Raw genomic sequence first — 17,144 nt, forward strand, 5'->3', positions numbered from 1 at the left:
ACTCCAAATAGCTCAAGCTGCCACTATCTGCAGCACGCCTCCAATTCACTGCTTTCCTCTGATTGATAGAATGGTTTGGCAGCATGTTCTAGCCTAAGGCTATACCTGACGCTTTTCGGGTAGAAACAGGAAATCTTGAGACAGGTTAATCCAAGGTTCTGAAAGAGCAAGGTGTCTAACATGACTCACCCAAAAAATCTCATTCTATTGAGGATGTTGTGTCAAAGGCATTGCACTTGAGCACATCAAGTGTACTTTCCCTTTGCGTCAATCTTTCCCTCATCCCCTGGTTGGTTTTATCCTATACAGATGAGCAGAGATGGAAAGAAAGGCTATGTAACAGGAGCCCTCTGGCTAACCATGGAATGACCAGGGTGGCACTGAATGCAAGCCCATTACCACAGCAACACTGATGAGTTATACCACAGTCATATCCAAAAGAGCAAGGGAAAGCTCCCCAACACTGTTGCACCCCTTCCCCAATTAGAATGCATTTGTTTTGGGCAGGGGTGAGATGCTAGGATTATGATTCCAGCCTGGAGATGGCTAGAATCCATATTTGGAATAAAGAACAGATGGAGGCCTTTTTAAACAGTGAAGTAGTTTTTAATCTAATTCAACCTTAAAATAGCTAGATACCACTCTGTGATTATTTATGTTTGGGGGAAAAATGGATAAAGAAATCTTATGGAAAAAACCCTGCCATTTCTTGCATAGACATTTATTTAAATTACACATGACACCTTAAGCAAGGACATTTAATAAAACTGGTAGATAGTAATTAAACCAAAGATAAACTGAATGGTGTAACAAATTACTTATAATAAGGCACTGTTAATGGTTCATATGCCTTGAATGATCTTTGGGAGAGTGGGACTACCCACTAGGTGAAGTTATTTTTCCTGTGACTGACTTTAACAAAATACTAATCACAGACAGCTTGACGCTAAACAGCCAAAACTATTTTTTTCCTTGGTATTTGTAAAAGAAAGATGTTTGTTTTATGAGGTCCTAAATATCCTCCCAGGTACTAGGCTAACTTGGAATCTTAGAAATGCACTTACTGTATTTATCTGCCTTATGGGCAAATCCTATGCAGATGCACTTTGTAGCCACCAGTCATGTATACTTAGAAAGGGCAAAGGAGGGAGGCGGGTTTGGCTGTTCAGCTTGAGGCTCAGTGGTCTGAGCTTTTTCCAGTGGTAACCGCAATCTTTACTATTGGTTCCTAAGGTGACTCTATCCTGTTCCTCACAAACAGAACTAGTGGATAAGGGACAAAAGCTGAACAGTACTTCAGACATCTCTCACCAACACCTCCTTAAGTCTAAAGGCAGAGTCACTGAACTATTTACTTCTAGAGCTGAAGGAAGACTTTGAGATGATCCACTTAAAATTTTCAGACCTCAGGAAACATTGTAGACCAAGAGACAAAAAAATAGGTCACAAAGGTCAAAGTTTTAAAACTACAAACTGGGGGTGTAGGGGGTGGGGCATGACTCTCAGCTTTTGTAATCTGTTTCATTTTTTGTGGTTGACTTATTCTTAAATTTTTATTCTTCCCCTATAGGAAGAGGGCAGAGTCCGACTCTAGAAAAAGCAGCATACCAAACAGTAAGGAGGTCCCTTCACACCATCCCACAGACCCAGTAGAACTAAGGCGCCTTAATTTCCAAACACCAGGTAAGATGCATGACTCATCTTGTCCATAACACAGTATGACCGAAAGTTTTATAGCCCCATTGATAACTGCCTCGAGGGGTGAATACACCACTTTATTTCAAACAAGTGTTGTCTTTTACTTTACGATTATTGAGACCCGCCAAAACATCTGCCTTGAAAGGAATTTATGTTCTCTGTGTAAAACTGAGGTGGGGTGGAAAAGAAAAAAAAAATTAATTTTCCTTCAAATTTTGAAAATACTATCATCTTTTAAGACTACCATTTTTATGAGCTTAGCTTAGCAGTTTTATTTTCAAGGACACCTATTTGGACAGAATTCAGTTTCTCATTTTATAAAGCAAATGAATGGATGGATGGATGAATGTCATCTCATTCATCCCATTGGGAAAGAATATATTTTTTCCCTATTTCCCTATTAATTTGTGTCTGTGTTACTTTGAAAGAAAGGGGGAGGGAGGAGAAAAATAAAATGAGGCAAATATTTGTATCTCTTAAATTATTACCTATACTAAATCTCATTGACCAATTTAGGTTTCTTAATTGGGGAGATGCATAAAGTGACTGAGAATAAGAAAAGCATGCTTATTTCTTAAAATATTTAAGAAGATTAAGTGCTTCAACAGAGGAAAAATATTCCTGCTGAAGGGCATTTTGTGCAGTATTGTCAATCGAAGGCTAGCTCTGTTTTGCTTTCTTTCACCTAAATCTTGTTTATGCCAAATAATGCATGATAGAGCTAAAAACTAGAAGTGAGTGACACTGTCTTTATACCTACTGATAATGTAAAGTCTAAGAGCTGATCTAAGAAGTCTATTTGATTACAATTTGACAGTAGAATTGTACCCCAAATTGTTGGTAAGTTTTTTGCGTGTCACATGTTCTAACTCAGTGTTGGGACAGTGAAGATTTATTAAACTACACATTTGCAGTGAATTGCTTTGACCTGAAAATACATGGTTTATTATATTTAGTATATATTTTTTTCTTTTACTTTATAGATATGCCATAGTAACTAGTAACTATTCAGTAAAGAGAAATGCCTGGCATTTTCACTGTGGCTATTCAAATCATCATAGAGTGGGATGTTATTTAAAATTCTCTCAAATGAGTTTTTTTTTTTTAAAGCAAAGATATATCTTTATCAACATTAAAGGTAAAAGAAAATTTTTATGTGGCTAAAAATCTGTATGGAAATTTTTTTTTAAGGCTGATAAATGGAGACTATGAACATGTGCACGATGACTGAACAAACTTGTGTAGACCTCCAGGATCACTGTGGTCCCTTGGATGCTCCCTGTTGAATCGCCCTCTAAGGGCTCCATTAAGACAACTTCATATGGATTGAGTAGTAAACCCTCTCAGTTGCGCACCTTTGAAATAGCAGTGTACTGACCACTTTAGACTGCAAGCACCTTCTTTATAATGGACCAGGAATTCATGAACTTTTCAGTTTGGCTGAACAATGTACAGAGTAAAGCCAAAGAAATTAGCTGCTACGTGACTTCCTGTGTATGTGGTCTTAACACCCTTTACAAGAGCAGCACACAGCAGAAATGGGGAAAATCGATATGTTTCTCAGTACTTTGCTGCTCAGCCCTGCCCCATCTCCTTTGGCTTCTATGTAAAGAGTGATTAGCTGAAAACAACCTGGGCCTTCTCACAGAGACAGAAGCATAGTACAGGTTTGACTATAAAGACAAAGGTAGCCCCTACAGAAGAGAGCCAGTGGGATTTCTGTCCCTTACCACCACCTCCAGCAACAACAGAGAATGTTTCCAGGCATAAACACGTGAATGGGAATTGTAAAGAAAGGATTATTAGCTGAATGCCAGTGGCTACCAGCAGGGAAATAAAAATGCCTTCAACTAAGACACCCTCCATGTTCAAGTTTCTCTCACTTTTGTGGGGAGTTGTGCAAATATAGACAAATCCAAGAATTCTATTAACAATCTCATTTTCACAGTGTATGTGGGAATATTAGATTCATTTATAGAGAGAACCTGCAAAATTCTGAATAAGTCACCTGAAAGGAGAATGAAGGTTACAACTGAAGGGACATTGCTTGTTGTCACCAACGGCATTACCAAATTAAAATGGGGACCTAGGTATGTAAGATTAGACTCACCACCTCAAATCGATAATGGAATAAAGTGGGCAAACTGAGTAAAAAGGAGAGAGGTGATTTAGTAAAGGAAGAGAATAGAACAGGAGAAATTGTCCCCAAGATCCTGGCATGTCTGTTCACTGAGGCGTCATTATGCTGTGCCCTTCAGCTCAGGATAAGCAGTCTACTTAAGCTTGATTTGTTGAAATAGACTGTGCCTCCCAAGCTCTATGATGCAACCTGTTGTCCTGGAAATTTGACCAATTTTTAAAGAAAGCAGACTCAACTGTTAATGTGAAATTCATAGAAACGTTGCCATTTGCTTCAGCCAGTACAGATTCCAGCCAGTGGCTGTAAGTTTCACTTTACCTACTTGCCAGTAAGATGAGAGCACAAGAGGTTGAGCCTGTTAACCAAGTAACCTTGTTGTACTTTCTCCTCCTCCCTGACTCACAAATAATCAAGGACTTTCCTGGATGATAAAATAAAATGATCCTTTTAACTCTAAAAAAAACCTTTTCAGGTGTTACACAGGAAGTGATAGCTGTACGTATGGTTTTGGATTTTAAACTATTTATCCTTCACTTCCTACAATGTACTTTTATATACACCATGTTTTGAGTGTAAAATTATCCACAACTATTATAAAATTTGACAATGTTGATCAACGGTATGCTTAAGTAGGAAATTAATAATCCATGATTTTTAATGAAATCAGAAACCTGTGATTTATATAACCAGCCCCTAACAGAACTTGTTCATGAAAGTAAACTGATTTCCAATTCTGATGGGTTTACTGTGGATGGTAAAATGTCACACTAACATTACCATTTGAAATTCTGTAGGTCTTTGAGAAAGTAAAGGAAGCACACTGCTTAATACACTAATTCTTAGTTCTACTTTCCTTAAAAAAATACTATCTTGTAATTGAAAAACATCTATTTATATTTTAAGTTACTTATTCTTGTTGGAGAGTCTAGGTTTAAGGAGTCACACGTTTTATCCCCTGAATTCTGCCTTATATTCAAAAGATACTGAAACATAATTCTGCATTTCATATAACTACAGTATTCTGACATTAAGTACTTCAAAGAATTCTTTACTACACTGCAGTACCACGAACACCTCTGTCTCTGGGTCAGGAAAAGGAAAAGGTCATAATTCTGTCCCCTACTACTCAGCTAAGGCACAAAGTGAAAACAGAGGAGTCTTTTGTTTTCACAATAACCATCTTTGTGAGGTTGTTGGATGTGGAGAGGAACATTGCTTTAGCACACTTGCCAAATTCTGGATAATCACCAAGTTTCTCTGTTTGTGAAACACTGTGTTCAGGCATCTGAACAGGATGAGGAAGGCTCATACTTTCCCGATTAAGAGCAGGCACCTCTGCTTGTAGATATTTTCCATGAATATATTTATCTGTCTATTGAGGTTCGGATGGCAGTGTACAGCCAAACCGTATTTGTGAGAACCTGAACTACCTAATCTCTTAAGAGAATATGGTTTACAAGAGTAAAGTCATCAATTACTGGTTTTAACAGGGACAGTAAGAACTGGTGTGGGATTTGTCAATTAAAACAGCATTGCTTGTGTCACCAGTGACTTAGAAATGTAACGGAGAGAGCCAGGTATGTAAGAAAGGATCATTTAGCTAAGGCAAGACTTACCACCTCAAGTGGAACAGAACAAAATGGACAAAATGAGTAAAGGAGGGAGATGTAGTAGAAGAATTGTCTAGAATTAACTGCCGATCAATTTTTACAAGTCTTTAAGATCTGTCCAGGAAGGGAAAAAATATTCACTTATAAAAGATGCTTTTAATGAAACCTCTCTTAAGCCTTACACATGTGGACAGTGGCAACTGGGTATGCGTTAGGATGGATGACAGATGAGTTACATATTTAAAAAAATTTAAAAAGGTAAACTGTGTCCATTTGCCAAGGTTGGGAAAAAGTTTTTCCTTTTTTCTTTTCAAAAAAATTTCCAGTTCAAAAAAAATCCAAGTTATTTTATTTCATCAGTGTTTCTTAATTATAAAAGCAGCACATGGTTACTGAGGAAATTTTTTATAAGTAGAAAATAAGCTTTTTAACAATTATACATAGGTTATAGCGATACAGTAGTGCATTAAATATTATTAAAATTTTGCATGTGTTTGAAAATTTTCACAAGTTTGTAAAACGCAAAAAAAAAAAAGAAAAATTACCCTCACCTTGTTATTTTTCTTCCTTTGACATATTTAAGATAAAAATAGATTTCCTATAACACTCCAGTTTGACTCTCCAAAATGTCTACCATATAGAGCTCAATGCATATCCTTCCAGACTTTTTTCATATGTATATACAGTTCTTTAAATGATAAAATATATAACAAGTGTACAGACAGGTGCATATACATCAACTGTCCTAACATTTAACCTGTATATACACAGACCTTTTTCCAAGTTAGTGTATTAGGTTTTATCTCTTTTTTAACAGCTGATAGTATTGATGGCACTGTTTTCTACAGATGTTACAAAACCTATCAGCTCAATTCTTATTAACGGAGGCTAAGTTATTTCCTGTTTTCCTATTACAAACAACATAGTAATGAGCTACTACTGAGCTCTACTCTTCTTACCATTGTTGCCACTTCTGAATGACAGACACCTGGAAGTATGACTGCAGAGTCCTAGGGTAGGCACATTTACCATTTTGATAGAGACTGCCAATTAGAGGTATTTTTGAAATACCGTAAAAGCCTTTACATACAGATTAGCCCCTCTGAGCTATGGCCTCAAGAACTGGCCAAAATGACTAAGATAATTATAATTTTGCCAACTGATGGTAATTTATAAGAAAACCAAAGAAATGACTGGTATGTGTGCCTATTTCTACTTTCTCCAACAAAGCAAATTTAGAAGTTTAACATCTTATACAAATTAGCTTTCTTTGTAGCATTAAAAGGTGTAAGGGAGCATGTAACTAATAGTGCCATATGGTCTTCTAGTCACCACCTTCCTCTGTACCAGCAAAAGTCTCCCCCCAGCCAACCCACTTTGGTTGATCTGTCAGTTTCCATTAGAACATTTTTTTCCTGCAAAATTCTTTCCTGCAGTATCTATACCCCTTGCTCAAAACCCTCAGTTCTCCCCCCTCAAAAACAAAACAAAACAAAAAACAAACTTCAAGTAAAAATGAAATTCTGATGTTTAAACTTGTACCTTTTAGGAAAAGAGATTTAAAAACTAATGATCAGATGTTACAACATAAAGACCTGGTATTTATTTCGTGGGTGACCTTGATAGGTTTTGCCCTAAAGCACACATGGATGATAGGTGATTGATGGGCTGTGAAAAACAAAAACTCATAAAAAGTTCAAGTATCAGAAATAGCACTATCAGCAGCAGAAATGTCTGCACAACAGCTGAGTGATTTTGAAAGCTCTTGAGCCATCTCTTCTGATGCACTGATAGTGGTAACTCGATCAATGCTACCAAGATCAGTTTCTATATTTCTCTCATCTTCATATTTTATTTTCTATTGTAGGTAACTTAGGCATATGACCTAGATTAACAACACCACACCAGATGTGTCCTTTTATGTTACATTAAAAAAAAATTGGTTCATTGAATCTAAATGATAAATTTCTAACATAAAAGAACATGGTTTATTCAAATTTCGTATTTTGAGAAATCCTACATAAAAACTATTTTTAATTATGCTATTTAGGGCTTGCCTAAAAAAGCATTCTTGGAGTATCTTTTCCTTAATGATGATCCTTGTCATGGATTAAGTTAAACTGTCGTTGTTTTACCAAGAGGCAATTATACCATACAAATCACTGTTCTCTTCTGTCAGTAATTCACCATTCATTTGTGAGACAGATTATAAACAGATTATTTGTAGTTATTCAGGTTATTCTCAGTAGTGCATAAATTATGTTAAAAGCTGACAAACATTTTATAAATTAAGTATCTATGATTTATTAAGTCAGGTAGGTACTTTTGATTTGATGAACAAATCAGTTTCTCCCTGTTCCGTGACCACAACCTGTTCTCCAGCCTTTATCGTAATTTGCATAATTTGTTGGAAAAGAAAACTATGAAGAGAGTATTACTGAGTCAACATACGTAGATAGTAACAGAAAAAAATCACCTAATAGATGTTCCATCACTATAGTGACCTCAAAACCTCTACTTAACAAAACTGCTCTAAACTGTATACAGCCTATTGGCATTTAATGTGAAGTTAAAAAATAAAGCAAGTATTTGATAAACATTCCTCTATAAGTAAAAAAAACCTTTGAAGCATACTGTTGGTTAGATTACTGATTTATTGAAACAGAATCTTTGAAAAGCCATACATGGTAAATTAGGTTTTCTTAAAAACCGTAGAGCTGTTTGGCAAGAAAAAATTTTAGCATGAACTAAAGGTATACATTCAAAATATTTTCATGGAAGCTCACAATATTTGGTAAGAAATATCTTAAAAAACACGGATGTGTGTATGAGCACCCTTTACCTGTTCCCCACCTCCCTCACAGACATACCTTCTAAATGAAGCTAGTACATTACTGATACGTTTTCTCAAACTGAGGATAGTTTCTGAGATCTTGTTACTGCATAAATATCCCAAACAATTTCACAGGCCCATATTTATGTAAATGGCACCATTCTCCCAGGGGTGTTCGATCATTTAAGAGACAGCATGGCAAAATAAGAAGTTCGCTAAATGACAGTTGACAAGATCTGGGATCAAACCCCCGGCACAGCCATAGTTTTACTGATAAAGTTGATCCTGATCAAGTCCTTTTACCCCTCTGAGCTTACTTTTCCTAACTCGTGGAATTAATAGGGGATGGGAGCGGAAGATAAATCCACAGGGGGTCAATCACGGGAGAAGTATACACTCCCATCCCACTCACAATGCTCAGTGTCTTGCCCAATGCCTTGTGGACACCAGCATGCTACCTGTCACTCTCAACCTTCTTTGATTTTAATTCACACACAAAAGGAACTTTTTGCTCTTTTAAAATAGAAATCACTATCTTGTTAGCCAAATGTGGCATGCAAAGATCTTTGCTTGGACCACCACTGACTTTCACCAAAATTATTAGTCTATAGTGAAAACAGGAGAAAGTCACATAATTATCTGGATTTTCAGTTGCTATTGAAAACCTGGAAAGTCTCACCCTCTTGGCTCTGCAGTACTCCTTGGAAGATATCTGCTAGAGCTTTTCACCCTCTGGAAGTTCTCCACAGTCTACATCAGCCCTAAAGATGACCCTGACATTGACACTGAATGTTACTTGCCATTCATTCCAAGCTTATTATTTTTCGTGTAACAGGAAAATATTTCTCTTTCCTGAGCCTCTACCGAAAATAGAGAAATGAAAGACAGCCCTAAGAGGCTGCGTGTTGCACAGAAATGGGGAGGAATACATTTCCTTTCAGAGTGTTTGCTTTTCAAGCACCCGGTTTTCTTCAGTCATTTACCTAGGCAACCTTGCCCCCCTGCTTTAAGGATCTTAACTTTCATTCTAGAAACAAAACAGTAGAAAGATGCCAAAACCACTTATGATTTTGCTATTTACTAGATGAGCTAACACATACAAGTAAGTCACTTAACTTTTCTAGACTTCAGAGCCCTCTTGTATAAAATGAAAATGCTAGACGAAGTAATCTCTAAGCCACATTATCAGCCTAAAATGCCATGATTTTAAAGTTGTATGTCTTCTAAGGACACCACCATGAGGTTACTGGCACAAATATGTTCCCTATTAAAACTCATCATCATGTTTCTTCCTCCAGTCTAAGGCAGATTTCAGGGACTACATCTGTCATTTTTCATGTTGACAGTGTATATTGTGGCTATCATAGCTTCAAAGTGAAGAACTGCTCAGATACAATGTGTGCCTTTAAAATACATTTATGTTGTGCATTTGTAGTTTTGAACTGATGAGGTCATGACCCTGGCAAGTCCTCATCAGCTGTGAGCTGTACTTTAACTTCTTTGCTGCTAATAGTGACTAAAGCACTAAAGCTTGCTAATGGAGATCACAGCAGATTCAACGGTATCACCAGGAGAAAGCTCATCTCATTCTCATAAATTCTGATATCATTTGTGAATGAAAAAAATGAATTTACAAGACCCCCAAAACATGCCCATAAGACTGAGACTCATTACTAGGGAACTTTAAAAGTATCAATGTCTGGTTACCATACCCAGGGTATTCTGAGTTAAACGGTCAGGTGTGCAGCCTAGAAAGAAGGAATTTTAAGTCACTTCAAAAGATGCTAATGGTGCTAATGTGAAAATATTCTTCAAATAAAAATGTTGGTTTGCAGACTGTGAGCAATGGCCAGGTTGCCAAAGACTGAAAAGATACTATATTATATCAAGTTCATAGTTTCCTTAGATTTCTCATTCAGATTTTAACATGCTTAATTATAACCTATCAAGTTTTTTTCCATACTGGACAATAAAGAAGTTTTAGGGGAATTATGTAACAGTATTTTGCAGTAGACCCTTGGCGATTATTTCTGATACAAGCTCAAGAATTTCACATTAAGTAATAAATGCTGGAGAGAGTGTAGAGAAAAGGGAACTCTCGGAGTACACTCTTGATGGGAATGTAAATCGGTGTAGTCACTGTGGAAAATAGTATGGAGATTCCTTCAAAAAATAAAAATAGAGTTACTAAATGATCCAGCAATCCCACTACAGGCATATATGGAGAGACAACTCTAACTGGTAAGATGCATGCACCCCAGGGTTCATAGCGGCACTATTTATAATAGCCAAGACATGGAAGCAACCTAAATCTCTACTGAAAGAGGAATGAATAAAGAAGATGTGGAATGTTTGTGTGTGTGTGTGTGTGTGTACACACAATGGAGTACTGCTCAGCCATTAAAAAGAATAAAATAATGCCATTTGCAGCAACATAGATGGACCTAGAGATTATCACATTAAGTGAAATAACTCAGAGAAATACAAATATCATATGATATCACTTACATGTAGAATCTAAAATATGACACAAGAACTTATTTACAAAACAGGAGCGGACTCACAGCCATAGAAAAGAAACTTACAGTGACCAAAGGGGAAGAGGGGGTGTGAAAATTAGGAGTTTGGAATTAGCACTATAAACTACTATATATAAACTAAATAAACAACAAGGCCCTACTATCTGACACAGGGACTTATATTTAATATCGTCTAATAAATAAGCGTAAGGGAAAAGAAAATGAAAAAGAATATATATATATACACACATACCTAACTGAATCACTTTGCTCTATACCGGAAAATAACACAACACTGAAAATAAACTATACTTAAATTAAAAAGTAATAATAAAAATAAATATGTAAGAGTTTCATGTTTAGAGGACTTTCATCCCAGGTTTATTCTTTAGCATATTTTTTACGTTAACATTTATACATTTAATAATGTATAATAATTTGGTTAGCTAAAGAAAACTGTATTAAAGTTACTTCAAAAAGTTGGCAGTTCAGCTGCATTTTCTATTTTATAGAATGTAAATACTCCCCACCTCTCTAAGAAAAGACATATTAACTTTTAAAACCTTTACATATGAACTACATCCAGGAGACCCTTCTCTGCTCAGAAATCCTATCTGCTTGAAGTAGAAAGGAGTTACAAAGAAGGAAGTGACTCCAGAATTTACTTAGCGCCACATTTTTATTTTACAGATAAAGACGTTTAGGTGCTTGATAACAAGAGATCTGTCCCTATTAGTAGATGGCAGCCCTAGAAGTAGAATTCATATTTGGCATACTAGTTCAGGATTTCTTCTCCTGTACAATCAGATTCCCACAAGCTTTCCTCCCTTTTCTATGAAACATCAGTTCTGCCATTTTTACTTGTCCTAGAACTTTGGTGTAATACTGACAAGTCTTAAATAATAACTCTTAAATGCCATGGTATCTTTGTATGTGACATATACACGTCCTGCATTAGAATGTAATGGATTACTCCAGTTTTACTGGGATTTCTCTGTTAACTAGTTTCCAAAGTAACACTTCCAGACCACGTGCCAGTGCATGCCAGAAGTAAATTATGTTGATCGCATCTTTGGTTGATTATGATGGTCTTCTACTATTGTTATACTAATACTTTTCCCATCTCCAACTGGCTTTACTTTTTGCAGCTTTGAGCAGTAATTCAGTCCCCTACGCCTCCCTGATTGGCTCAGTGTCTTCCCTCTCTAGCCAAACCACCACTCAGTCCATATATGATAATAACTCTCTCCCACGATTCGCTCGAAAAGGTCTAAACATCTTTGTCTCTATTATTTTCTCTGTTAAAGCACTGTATTGGATGTCCACATCATCCCATTTCCAGATAAGCCTGGAGTCTTCTGTGCATTTCCATTTCCATTCTTGTCATTGGGGGTGCCTCATCTGGATAAGATCACTTTAGATCACTGTCACCCACCTACTCTTTCCACAGAATGTAAATGAGTTCAATTCTACCATCTATTGGGAAAAGTTCCAGAAATGGGTTCCAACATTTAGCTCCAAATGTATAACTGTATCACCAACAAAGAGTTTCTACTTCCAAGCCGACTCATTTTTATTGAATCTTCCATTAAGACTTTAGCTGACTAGAAGCAGACTTTCATAACCATAAATGCTAAATACCACGTATCACACACAACACAGCACTAAAATAATTGTTTGGAAGAGGCAAAGTAGTTTTTTTACTGAACTTACCAAACCATCTATAATTTGGCATTTGAGATAAAGGAGCTCACTGGGTGACTTTCAATAATGGCACAATTTCTAAAATGCCCATAAAGTAATTAGATGTTGTACTGATGTAATGGTCACATCCCACAGCTTAAAAACCTCAAGAGTCCCAGAGACAGCAAAATGTCTACATGGCTTCCAGTTTGAGCCCCTCCCTCATTCTTTTTCTACTTCAGAGGCTTCCCTAGGGGCATGCTAGTTCAGATTTTTCTAGTCAGCTGGAATTCGCATCCATCTTGTAAGACATGAGTCAGCAATGCTCTCTCATGGTGCTCTTGAAAATTTTTCAGAAAGAAAGAAAATGCAGATCATACGAAAAGTGAGAAACCATTGGAAAGACACAGGAATCACCATAATTAGTGGTGGACTATTTTTAGTAGAATCTGTGACTCTAATACATCCTCAGCTGGCAGACTGAACTAAGATGCACCACCCCCTGCCACTGCTCTCTTTTTGCACCGTCTTTTTCCTTCTTAGACCATTTGCTCCCTTTCCTGCTTCATTTCCCATTAGTAGACAAAGATGTTTACACCTGAAGTAGATTGTAGGTTTGCTAGGGGTTGACTAATGGGGACCTGGGGCAAAATACCACAAATTGTCAGTGTGGCCATTGATAAATGTCCAGGAGAAGGCTGCAACCCCAACGTCTACAATCTGCTACTAGTGGAAGCATTTTTGAAACTCAGTTTGGTGTCTGGTTTTTGTCATCAGTGATTATCGTCTATGAGCTGTGGTGCATGTCATTCTTTGTGTACACGTTTGCATGTGAATGTCAGTCACCTACAGGTTTGTGAAATTTTAAAGCGATCTTAATCTAGTCACAATGTATAGTGAATCCTGTAAAAACCTGCAGCATTTTTATTAGTCCTTTAAAAAACTATCAGACGATCCATTTCATTTTTTTTTTAACAAATTCATTCTATTTTTATTTACACCATCATTTCCTTTGCAGGTTCAGATGATTCCGGTTACCCTGGTAACCTTCATTCTTCAAGTTAGTTTTCCTTGATTACGCATAAGTCACTTTATGTTTCCTATCAAGCTACTACTCTTTCCCTTTTAGGCCTTTCTCAGTGTCTGTTTTCTTAGTTCACTTTACACCATTTAATTCCACACAATTTCCATTTCACACAGTGCAGGAGAAGGAGTTTGAAATGACATAACAGTCATTACTCAAAGCAGAAGTTGACATCAAGCCTGACTGTCAGTTTTCTCTGCTAGCTAACCGCATTGATTCATAGCACAGTAACGCTTTCTTTCACACTAGGAATGTTGTTAGTTTGGGGATTATGCTTGGTGACTTTTCATTTGGCTACAAAATTCGTCCTTCCAGAGCATGTCCTGCTTTGAGTAACCAAACTATCTGCCTGCTTCCTCACATTAAACATCTTTACTACTCACGTCTTTTCAGGCCATTTCTAACTATACTATTCTCTGTATTTTGGAGTAGTTAGCGTCATTTACATTTGTTTTCAAGTGTCTCTATTCTTTCCTTTTAATAGGTATGGCTAGCCATCCTCCAATACCTATCCTGGAACTCGCAGATCACATTGAAAGGTTGAAAGCAAATGACAACTTGAAGTTTTCCCAGGAATACGAGGTAATTCAGTGTGTTTATACTTGACTGTACTTTCAAGAATTGTCCCCCTCTTCTTTTTGACCACACTCTTAAAAACTAACTCATCAGTTCTTTTTCTTTTAAATATGACTCTGCATCTGATACAAGAGTTTCTAACGAATAGCCAACTTAAAAATCCCTGTACATTTAACTTAGTGGTTGCACATTTAAAGGTGCTGAATTCTTTACATTCATTCAGCATAACTTAATGAAGTTGATTCCTCTTTTCTGGTTTCAAGTTCATAGAATATACTGAATGGATAAGCTTCTGAGGATTCTATGTGCCAAATACACTGATCTATGGTGAGAATCCTCATTGAAAAAGAGACAGTATAGGGAATAAGCAGATTTCTCGGTATTTGTCAGTTTTGCATAGCCTGAAAAATATAATTATTAAGTACATATTCATGATTTGACCCTTCAGTCTAAAATAATGTTAGAGCTAATATTAAGGTATTATGTTCCCAGAAGGTTGCCTATTTTGGAAGCAAAAATGGTGACCTGAATGGTATCTTAAAATTTCAGAATCCTTAATGGTTTTGTGTGAATTCTTGATGAAAGGCAATGAAAAATCTTTATATATGTGCAAGCATTTAGGATATTGTGGCATTTATCAAGCAGAAAGCTGTAACACTGGCTATTTCTGGTATTCCTCAGAAACAGGGACCTGTAGTGAAACCAATTCATACATAATGATAACTGGACCATCATTTTTCTTTTAGATCAAGTTTACCTTAGCATAAGATTAAAATATCGAAATAAAAGCTTATGGTTGTGCCAAGTAACAAAACGTTGTTTGGAACAGTCCAAATTCTACCACAAAGTTTCTACTGATTTACTTAATTGAGGTCTTAAAGCATTCCTGTTAACCTCTTTTGGTTTCTGTTCTAACAACCTGAAATGAGGCTGATGCACTGGATGATCCCTCAGTCTCTACCATTTTGCCCTATCACATTCAGTTAGAAACTTTAAGAGGAACCCTAACCTCAGGTGTCTACAGGGATATCAGCTTTATGAAGGAACTCCCTGTAACAGAACATGAAGCAAAGAGGCCTGTGGCAATCTGGATATTTACTTTGTAAACTCTTTAAGTCTTCCAGTTTTGATTATGTTGAATTACTGTGCTGGCTAAGCAAAACACATCTTCAGCCCTGTGTGCCTTCACCCTCAGGAGCTGGATAACCTCTTATTCAATTTACATACTCTAACAACTTGGTCAGATATTTGATAGAACACAAAAGGGATCTTGTTAGCTCACTGGTTAAGTTACAATTTCCTTTATTCTGTTCCAAGCATTTAGGGGAACATTTTCAACTTTAGGAAACTCACAGTGGATTGTGAACTGTCTTTTTTTCGAAATAGTCTGCTTCTTATGTCTTTCCTGTTCTTCCTCTTAGTCATAAAGGCTCTTTTTAAGTTTTGCAGTATTCTTTAAAACAGTTTCTGTAGTTTATGGTTTGAGGCTGAAAATTGAATTTTAAAAAGAAAACAAGGCATATGACGAATGCCATTTGGGGCAACATAAAAACTCATAGTGAAGAGTTCTCACCAACCAGAATCTTGTCACTAACCAGAATCTTTCACCCCTCCTATCTGCTCCTTATTATTATCCTGAGTCTTCTTAGCATTTTTCTGTGATATTTTCTTCATGTCCCCACTGTAATACTTTGAGATTATGAATGATATGACAGGTCACAAAAAATTAAAATGCAATAAATAGCTCATCCTGTTAGTAAGCTGTTAATTCACTCTTTACCCTTATGACTTCAAATCACTGACAATATTTGTAATCATTCAAGCAACCTCAGTTTTGTGCATTGACTACAATAACTGGCCTCCTTTAAATACAGATTTTCTCCCGAAATGCTACATGTAAAGGTACTCTAATGATACTCATTTAGCCATTAGGTTAGAAGTGCTCCTTGAAAGTAGTTAGGAACTGCATGCTGGCAGCGCTACCATTAAGAAGTCCCCCAGTAGCCGTTGACATGATAGCCCACACTGACTTCACGTTTATCATGATGATGATCTGTGATTAAAGCTCCCGGGGCATGAATTGACTCTACTGTGCTTTAACAGCCATGAAGGGGGTATTTAAGTGTTGTACTCATCTGTGATAATAGAATAAAGACCTCTACGTAATATTTTGGGCCATGAAACAACACACTGGGGGGAAAAATTTTTTTTTTACATTATTATCTTCCATATAAATTTGAATAGATTTTTGACCAGCTTTCAATGAAAAAAATGGAGGAAAGACAAGTCACATTCAAACATGTAATTATTTTGGCATAATCACTATGGAAGAATGTTTACTAACATCTCCCAAGACGGGTGATGCTAAATTTATTATTTTGATTCTAAGACTAAAACAGAAGTTATAGCCATGAAACCTATTTGCACTGATCCTGAGGTCAGAACAGGAGGACGTAGGTTTAAACTGTAGCAGAGTATTATTAGATTATGTGAGAGGTTTCCTTTAAAGAAAATGGGACTCTGACATTGGGTTCAATGACACCTAGAAGAAGGAATCTGAGAAATTAGTATAACTCTGTCTTGAAGATCTTTACAAATACTTTGTTTTTATTTTCTGCTGTAAGACTGAAAAGTCCTACTAGAATTTAAGTAGCCAGAATTTGAGGATGGCATCTAGAATGCAGGGAACAAAGTCGTCCTTAAAGCTAGTATCAATGTCCAAATCAGTACATCAGGCTGGTGAATGTTTAGACCGATTTAGAGAAAATGTAGGTCTTGCCAAATTAAGTCTGAGCTAATGCCTATATATGGATTATATGGAAGTTTAATTGAAATTCAAATTCCTGGTTCCAACTTCAGAAATTCTGGTTCATTACTTCAGCCAAGGCTATTAGGAATGTCCATTTTATTTCTTTTTCCCCAGTTTTATTGAGACATAATTGAAATTTAACATTGTATTACTTTAAGTCATACAATGTAATGATTTGATATCTGTATAATG

At 36.5% G+C, this 17,144-nt stretch overlaps 1 protein-coding gene across 6 annotated transcripts in view; it reads left to right on the top strand.

Moving 5' to 3' along the window:
• The window catches only part of PTPRD (protein tyrosine phosphatase receptor type D), a 1,875,912-nt gene that overhangs the window by 1,754,585 nt on the left and 104,183 nt on the right, over window positions 1-17,144 (top strand). For 3 of the 6 annotated variants that reach the window (XM_032477692.1, XM_032477693.1, XM_014552397.2), the window contains 3 exons: window positions 1,571-1,683; window positions 13,502-13,543; window positions 14,052-14,149. In XM_032477692.1, the coding sequence (XP_032333583.1) occupies window positions 1,571-1,683; window positions 13,502-13,543; window positions 14,052-14,149 (253 nt within the window). The remainder of the gene's footprint in view (window positions 1-1,570; window positions 1,684-13,501; window positions 13,544-14,051; window positions 14,150-17,144) is intronic. The other 3 variants (XM_032477694.1, XM_032477695.1, XM_014552398.2) reach the window with 1 other exon arrangement.

Source organism: Camelus ferus, chromosome 4 (assembly GCF_009834535.1).
Source record: "Camelus ferus isolate YT-003-E chromosome 4, BCGSAC_Cfer_1.0, whole genome shotgun sequence".
NCBI lineage: Eukaryota > Metazoa > Chordata > Mammalia > Artiodactyla > Camelidae > Camelus > Camelus ferus.